Raw genomic sequence first — 8,819 nt, 5'->3', positions numbered from 1 at the left:
AAAGAATTAATATTTCTATTTTTATATTTATTTATTTTATTACTCTTTATTTTAATATTTATTTTATTTTCAATTATTCTGATTTTGATTTATTTTAAAAAGTTTTATTTTTGATTACTGATTTTACAGTTGTTAAAATACTTTTTAAATTTTTTTTATAATAATTACTATTTCTATATTTTTTATATATTTCAAGTTGATCTAGATTGACTAATTGTTATTTATTTAATATTGATTTTCTTAATTGAATATTTTGATTAGTTGTTTGATTTTAGACTGAAATTCTATTACTGTATATATCAAATTGCTTTTGTATACTAGATAATTCTTGATTTGAAAAATTCTGAAATATTTCAGATAGATATTATAGTCACTGACTGTATACATCTATAAATAAAGAATAATAATAATAATAATAATAATAATAATAGTATTTAATTAATACTAACTTTATTTCTGTTTCTTCTTTTTATTTATCTTTATCAACTTTTTATTTTTTTCTCTTTTTTTTATACTTTTTCTTTTATATTATATTTTTTTATTATCTTTTTTAATATTTTCTTTTTTTTCTCTTTTTTTTAGTAATGCACTACTCTCTAAGTCTGTATTAGATTATATAATTATATAGTATTATAAATAACACAGCTTTTTATCATTATTCTTTTATATATATTATTTTAGATTATAGACTTTCTCTTTTTCTCTCTAATTTTTTTTATTTATTTTCTTTCTGTTATAAAAAGTGTAGATAGTTTTTTAATATACTGAGAGAATATTTTTTTTATCTTCTATAAAGTTTTTCAAATACAGCAGCAATGATTTCTTCAAGAAATTATATTATAACTCTATTATAAATGATTATATATTAGATTAGAAGTAAATATATAGTTTAATAAACTAAGTTTTCTTAAGAGTTATCATCTGAATTCTATTTTTCTTTCTTTATATACATAAAAATCTCTTTAATATAGTATATCTTAATACTTTTCAGAAGATTTCTGAAATACAGACACTGTTTATACTTTTCTAAAATATTAAATCTATATATATATATATATATTACAGTATTAAATTTATTAAACTTTTTTATAAATACTATTCACAGTATTATAATTTATAGATACTTAGATTTTTTTATAAAACAGTTGATTATATCACAGATATTTAGATATAACAGTCTATATATTTAATAATAAAAATGTTTAAACTCAATAAAAAACTTATAATAACTAGATATTCAGACTTTTTAATATAATCAATATATTCAGATATAGAAATTAATAATAAGATATTCAGATTTTAAATAATATATTTAAATATAAAATCTAATAATAAATACTTAAGTTTTAAATACAGATAAATCAATTTATAATATAATAAATATATTATCAATTAAATAGATATTACTATTATTGTAAATTAAATTATTTATATTATTTATATAATTTATATAATCTATTTCAATAATATTATCAATAGATTTAACATTATTCTAATAATAGATTATAAATTGATTAAAAAAAGAAAAAAAATCAGAAGAAAAAATTATATAAAAAAGTTTTTATAAAAAAGAAATTAAAATAGAAAAATATCAGAGATCACACTGTAGTAAAACTGAAATAAAAGAATGTTAAAAATTATATAGAGAAATTATTAGAAATTATATAGATACTAATCTATTATATTATCTTCATTATTTTTTAAATAAAAAAACTTGAGCTTAAGACTGATTAATATATATATAAAATTTATCTAATTATATAAAACTTTTTATAATTATAGAGTTGATTAACTAATACTCTCAGTATTTTTATCTATTATTTAGATTATCAAATAATATATTTTATTTTTAATAAAACAGAGTATTTATAAAAGCATTTTTTATCTTTGATTGATAATAAATTATGAATGAAAAATAACTAAGAAATAATCATTAATATATATATCTCTTGATAAGTTTATAAATGATTGTGAAGTATTTTAAGTTCTTGTAATTGAAAATGATTTTGAACTTCTTAACACTTATAAATTTCAACTCTCATTCTTCTAAGCATTGTATAATAGTTATAAAATGCAACAAGAAAAGAAAGAAAAATGAGAGCATTATATTGACTTCTTATATATATATAAAACAGTTACTTGTAACATTCACTCTTCAGATCTGAATGATTAAGCAGACTGATATATATATAAATGAAAATATAATAGATGAGCAATAGAGAGTAAGGAGATATCACGGAAATATATAATCAAACTCACATATATAACATGCAAACCAAATGTCAACAATGATTAGTGGAATAGAGCGTAAGCAAACTGATATAGAAATTATACAATTGAATGTCCGAAGGTATATCATAAGGACAAAGCAAAATGAAGGAAAAAATAAATAGTGGAAATAGGAAATATAAACAGAAAGACATGATGAAAAGAGGAAGCGGTCTCTATCGTTACGGCAAAAGATGCACCAGAGAATTACACAAATGGACAAGGTTGTTAAAAAGCCAAAGATCTAGAAAGTATAAGAAGAAAAATCTCAAAAGTAACCGATGCGGGGTAGTTTCAAAAAGTGAAATAACAAAATAATAACTGGATTGAAGCAAACCCTGTAACGCCGCTGGGATGAGGAGAAGATGGCCTGGGGCGTGTGAGCAAGGGTGCTGAAGGATTTACGCTCATCCTCCTTAACACACCACGTACGCCAAAGTCGCCACCCTCCAGTGTGCAGATATGGCATTTCGTTGTCTTTAATATCCGGCCACTTTTCGTAAGGATGTTCAATCTAACCTTCGTCGTCCTGCCCAAGCCGACTATATCGTCCTTGGTCGCCTTTTTTACTAGAATTTCTCCCCCGTCCAACCACGCTGGCTAACCATGCACCAATTCCTTCGCGAGGGTTAGATCGTTCTACCGTGCCAGTGTCGGGTTGATCGAACTTATTATTATTATTACTTGATTCGGGAGGGTTAATGTCTAGTCCAGGGATCGAATGTTCGGCGCTAGGATAACTATCAGGAGACCTCCGAATATCAAGAGAGGGGACAGGCGATCCTATGCCCATGAGAGCGTCGCGTTCTGCGGGAGTAGCTGGAGTAACAGCCGTAGCTCCATCGCCAAAGATCGCATCCATGTCCTCTAGTCGGATTCCGCTAGTTTCGGGATAGACAAAATATACTGCGAGATGGTGAGTAAATACGGAATAATATGAGGCGGTAAAAAAAAAAAGTTAGCTTTACCTAGAACAAAACTGCATGCGCAAAAGAAAGCATGCATCAAATAAAGACGCCACTTGATACTTTCTTGCAGAACCGGAGTTATTTCTCCGACCAGCCAATTGAAAGCCCAGTTGGAAGCAGTACTCAAGCTTGCACCTTTTGCTCGAATACTGAGAGGTAAGATTTCTGGGGGGTAAAGCCATGGGATCGGGCCCCACGAAGCACCAAACGCAGCGTTGTATATCATGACAAAAACAACGGTGAGGATCGGGGTCAATTTTATATCAAGATAAAGCCAGTAGGAGATAAAGGATAGGGAAGTAATCATCGCCACGGCACCGGAGAGCAGAATTGGTCGTCGGCCCCAGCGGTCTACAAGGTACCAGGGTGGGATAGTCGAAGCCAGGTAGGAGAGCGAGTTGATACCAGTCATAAGCAGTGCCTTGCGTCCCATCATGCCGGCGGATTCAAAGACCAACGGGGCATAGTAGGAAATAACGTTAATGCCGTTGAGCTGAGCAAATGCTTGGGCAGACATGGCAATGAAAACTCGTTTAGAATAGCGGCGGAACATGTCCCTATATGTCCGCTCGCCCTCCTGTCTCTGAATCAAGACTCCCATCTTGATATCACGGTATTCTTGGCGGGCTTTGTCATTGTGAAGGTCACCTCCACCGTACAGATTGGCTATGACAACCATTCCTTCTTCATCGCGATCGGTGTCTAGCAGCCATCTGTTTTCCCCCACAATGTCAGTAAACTGATATTGTTACGAACGCACAGCAAATCTGGGATCTTACCGAGGAGACTCGCAGATAATAAGGCTGCCAAGACCCAGAAGAGCACCCATAAAGCATTGGCACATGAGAGGTAGCCGCCAAGCCCAGTTGTTTGGGATATAACTGCAGAAGTAATCTACCCAAACGCTAGCCGCATAACCACAAATGTTTCCAGTAAACTCTATACAGGCCAACTTGCCTCGATTATGGGGAGGGGATATTTCGGACTGGTAAACAGGGACGATGGTGGATAAGGCACCCACGCCTAAACCGGCGATGATACGACCGACAAGCATCATGGGAATCCCTGTAGCGAATGTTTGGAAAGCACCTCCAACAAAAAATACCATAGATCCGTAGAGGATAGTGCGCGTTCTACCGATGATATCACCGATTTTTCCAACGATAAGAGATGAAATGAACGCTCCAATCTCTAGAATGGCAACCATGGTACCGACCTCCGCCATAGTTGGTTGGTTAAAGTAGTCTTTGAAATCGGCACCCCTAGAATGAACTGTGAGGCTCTGAACTTTTTTTGGGGGAACAATATGACCACATCGGTCGATGCACCTACGTGATAATCCCTGACATAACTCCCTGATCATATCCAAAAAGGAAAACACCCAATGACACAAAGACACTCGTGAAGTAACTAGGAGGAATTAAACGTTAATAATCTAATCATTGTGCAAGAGGTTCACCTATGTAGAGATACGTAGAAGGAGGTACATACAGTAGTGGTTTTCCCACCAGGCCATGGCTCCTGGCCTTTCGTGCGGCGCCGGGCGACATGATTACGGCTAATATTCTTTCCGCTCTCGAGATGGTTCGAGGAGCAGGTGTTGGGATATGGATCTCCTTGAACAGGCCACCGTCACTATCAGTGTTGACCTGGCCGCGGCCGTCTTGTTGGGGGTGGGTTCCGTGACGGTGCCCGTCAGCCGGGTAGTGCACCCGTTTTGAACGCTTCCCACGAGAGCGGAAGCAGCTTCGCCCAAACGATGAATGCTCGAGTGAACGATTGAGATGGATCTGAAGAGGATCTTCCTCGCTGGCTAGTTGTTCAGCGAGATCACCAGTGTCTGACCAAACCGAGAAGTTGGAATCGGAGTCTGAATCGGTGAACGGGGAAGAGGGGAGAGAGGACGATGAAAGCCGCCGGTTGCCCTCTTTCTCGCGTGAGGAAGCTAGCAGCACGGAATGTGAATCAGGCGAGGGCCGGGAGTGAGGAGAAAGGGACCGGAGGGGGATTGCGGTGGGGAGCCTGGGTAGCGTTGAGGAAGAAATGGTGGCGGTGGGAGGTGAGGGCTGGCGGGAGCAGCCCTACGGTGGAAATCGTAGAAGGGGAGGAAAAGAGAGAGGTGCAAGTGTCGTCGGAAGAGTGTAGCGTGATCTCTCAAACGAAGGGGGGAGGTTGTGGCCGGTCAGGTGTGATCGAGACCAGGAGTTCCGCAGCAAGAACGGGGCTACGTTGTTGGTTAGGGAGTGAGCCAAGGATGAGAAAGGAACGCTGACATCTGACAAGACAGAATGGGAAGGGCATCGAAAGATTCGGGTTTGTTGTTGGATTGGCTGGCAGACGATTTGTCGGGGAACTTGATTGATATTTCGGCCATAGGCTGTCTGGATGGGCTATGGATGTTCCAACACTCCCTGGTCGGCAGGGAAGAATGTTTCTGCGGGCACAGGTCTTGATCCCTGGCTTCCGGGGGAGTGACCACTGCAGCGACAAGGCACTCTGGCAATCTTGTCACTTTACCACAAATGAGCATCGGCGGTACCTGATTAAAGTACTTTTCTCGATCCAGGGGTGGACGCATGGGGTATGAGAACAAAGAGTGATAAAAATCAGCTCTAGTTGTTCCGTAAACTCAAATCAACCAAGTTCTACACTCATTTTTTCACTGCTTTTTATCTCAATAATTTGATATTCGGCAAAGCCACAGGCCACACAGCATAGCTCCCAGGTGGTAAACTCCATGCACCCAATTTTTATTTTATTATTCATGTCTATTACTAGCTCTGATTCTCCCTCCGGTATTATTAAAAATGATGTGAGGAAGATGTTTTTTGTTCTCCTTTGGAGAAAAGATAATTTTGTGTGAACTGCAACAACTTGTCACCAAACTATCAAACTTCAGCCAATCGTGCCCTCCATCCTCTCCATCATCGAAAGCATGTCTCGTAAATGTCCCTCCCCGATGGCTGCATTTTGGGGTCCCCGCCCGCCATCGCCTCCTCCACCAGCCGTAACACATGAATAACATACTCTGATCTTCAGATATCATGATGACACACATTTTCAATTTGGCTGTTTGATATCATCCTTGGTGACTGTAACAAGCTCTTGTTTTAGCACCTTGCATGCACATGTGCCTCATACTGCGGAACGACACATGATTATCCAGTTTAAAAGATAACTAGCGCGGATGCCCCAGCAACTTCTCCCCCATCCGATTCACCAGAATGGTCATTGCGGAGTCCGCTGGCTGTGGGCGATCTTTTTAAAGCAGCGTAAAAGGGTCAGGAGACATCCTTCCTCCGCTCCATAGCCTGTAATCAGACACCTTATTCCTGAAGAGCGACATAGGCTATTAACAGTGAGGAATTCGGTTATTGCTTGATATGTGGATCTGCTCAGCTGGAGAGTGCTGGACAGCTAGGCTGTTGGCCTAAGGAGGGGAAAATGGGTGTTCACAGGTTGCTTCCAGCCTATGCTGGCTGGCTGACTGGGTCACGGGATGATACATCATTTTACTTCGAAGCAGCCAGCTCACACCGAGGCTATAAGGAGTCAGCATCTTCATATGCTGGCAGTTATTGTCTAATAAAATACTGCTCTCTCAAGATACCAACGAAAGTAATATATAAAGGGTATAACCAAAACAACAATAAAATATACATCATTTACGACCGATACATCAAAAAAAGGGAGTGGGGGAAGGGGGCGCATGCGAGAAAAAGATAACTAATATCGAAACCGATAATTATGTCAAAATGATTTCATAGCCGTCCTGTTGAATATGCACAATCTCCGCATCGACCCCATATTTACGCCGGACCAGCTCAAAGATGATAAGACCAGCGCTAGTGCTTGGCACCAGACGAACAGCGTTCCCAAAAAATCCTCTAAAAAGCCATGAATGCCAGCCACCCGCGCGTATGGCTAGTTTCTGACATCTCCCAAATAGCCCCAAGTACGCTTCATAGTGGTGCTTCATCATCTTCATCCCCGAGTGATCTAACTTGGCCATCGCGTCGATGTGCTCCAGCCTCTCATAGTAGACAGTCTGCACTAGGTTGAGAGGGTGCTGCGCAAACTGCTGCACCAGCGACGCCGTAACGCCGGCTAGCATCAGGAAACAGGGTTCTAGAGCATAGTGAGGCTGGATGGAGGGGATACCTCCAGATGAAGTGGGTGCTGCTGACACCGAGAGTTTCTCGACACGGTGTGGTTTGAGAGAGCCGTAATAATATCTGACAAAGGTGTAGTATCCTTGAGACTTGATAGTTTCGAACATGCCGAAGAAGAGAGCGGAGCCGAACGAATCCTTCAGGAACGAGAGACCCCAACCGGAAAAGATGCCCCGAATGCCTATTTCATGAAGTTTATGTTTACCGTATTGCCATACATTCCTGTACTGGCCCTTTATCATATCACTAGTGCTAAACCGCACCTGGAGCGCGTCCAGGGGCGCTGCGATTATGGATTGTATTCCTCCTGCAGCAAAACCGGCTGTGAATGTCAAGCTCGGAGCTGGAGGTGGGTAAATGCGCTTGGTCGCTTGTAATGTGGGCTCGTGGAGTCCGCTTAATATTTGAAGATACGAAGTATATAGAACTGCCCCAACCCTATCGCAAAGAACAATTCCCATGAGTTAGAAATATCATATCCCTTAGTGGAGACAATTAAGTGTATTCTTTTATTTTTGGCAAGGGGGAGGGACGTGATAACCAACACAATGTTTCCCACAAGGGGTGGGAGGACTTGGTCTGGAAGGAAACGCCAGCCATACATGCGGACGGCGTGGGCGAGGAGTCCTGGAGTCGTTGTATGCCATGACCAGCTGCCCTCCGCGACTCGCGGGTTGATAGCTTTGGCTAAAGCCTAGGGTCATCCATCTACCAATCAGCCTGGTCGAGACTCTAACAGATTGAAGCAAATCTAAGTAGGGAGATAGATACTAAGCAGATATCTACCAGGGGGAGGTAGCTAATTAAACTAGGAAATTTCGTACCATATAGCTACAGAAAGTGACTGTCAACGAGGGTCATAAATACAAATAAATACAAAGGTAAACTACCTACTCCACTCGTGTGCGAAAGAATGCTTTGGCAGGGGCTCTGAAATAAAAGGCCACAGCCTGTGCGCTCAGGGCACGAACACCCGCAGCCGATGCGCCCGTTGCTGCATTTGTTCGAGGCTTCCGGCGCGCTGGATCGTCCGAAGAATCTGAGTCGGTTGACGGGCTTCCATCAAAACTGGTATTAGAGGGGTTACCAGAAACGATGGACATGGTTGTGGAACGGAGATAACAGCGGATAATGGTTCCATGAGGTAGTTTTACAAGAGACACAATATGGAGAAAATTGATTTCCTGAGGGCTTAAGAATTATTGACACCAAGGAAGTGTCATTTCTAGAGAAATCTCATAACCGCAAAGATGTCACGAGGGGCGAGAATTCCACGGTTAATGAATAACGGAAGCTGTGGACAGGTAGGTCAATAATATCTCAATCTCGGTGGTCATGGAGAAATCTAAGATGCAAACAAAGCAAACATTCCATTTAGCCCGATTGATGCGCTAAATCCAAACGCGGTGCA

At 39.7% G+C, this 8,819-nt stretch overlaps 2 protein-coding genes across 2 annotated transcripts; both read right to left on the bottom strand.

Annotated features, from left to right (window-relative positions):
• Nucleotides 1-2,782: 2,782 nt before the first annotated feature.
• HCBG_09203 (uncharacterized protein) lies at nucleotides 2,783-5,814 on the bottom strand (the record flags this gene model as incomplete). Its single annotated transcript, XM_045436252.1, has 5 exons — nucleotides 2,783-3,174; nucleotides 3,297-3,949; nucleotides 4,016-4,498; nucleotides 4,728-5,181; nucleotides 5,517-5,814. The coding sequence occupies 5 exons, from the start codon at nucleotides 5,812-5,814 to the stop codon at nucleotides 2,783-2,785; spliced, it is 2,280 nt and encodes a 759-aa protein (XP_045283047.1).
• Nucleotides 5,815-6,834: 1,020 nt separating this feature from the next.
• Nucleotides 6,835-8,511, bottom strand: HCBG_09202 (mitochondrial carrier protein; the record flags this gene model as incomplete). The annotated part of the gene is made up of 3 exons (XM_045436251.1): nucleotides 6,835-7,846; nucleotides 7,954-8,102; nucleotides 8,380-8,511. 3 exons carry the CDS (start codon nucleotides 8,509-8,511, stop codon nucleotides 6,982-6,984), a joined length of 1,146 nt encoding a protein of 381 aa, XP_045283046.1.
• Nucleotides 8,512-8,819: the final 308 nt, after the last annotated feature.

Source organism: Histoplasma capsulatum (assembly GCF_000150115.1).
Source record: "Histoplasma capsulatum G186AR genomic scaffold supercont2.39, whole genome shotgun sequence".
NCBI lineage: Eukaryota > Fungi > Ascomycota > Eurotiomycetes > Onygenales > Ajellomycetaceae > Histoplasma > Histoplasma capsulatum.
The sequence above is the reverse complement of the archived record's forward strand: the minus strand, read 5'-3'. Positions and strand labels throughout refer to the sequence as shown.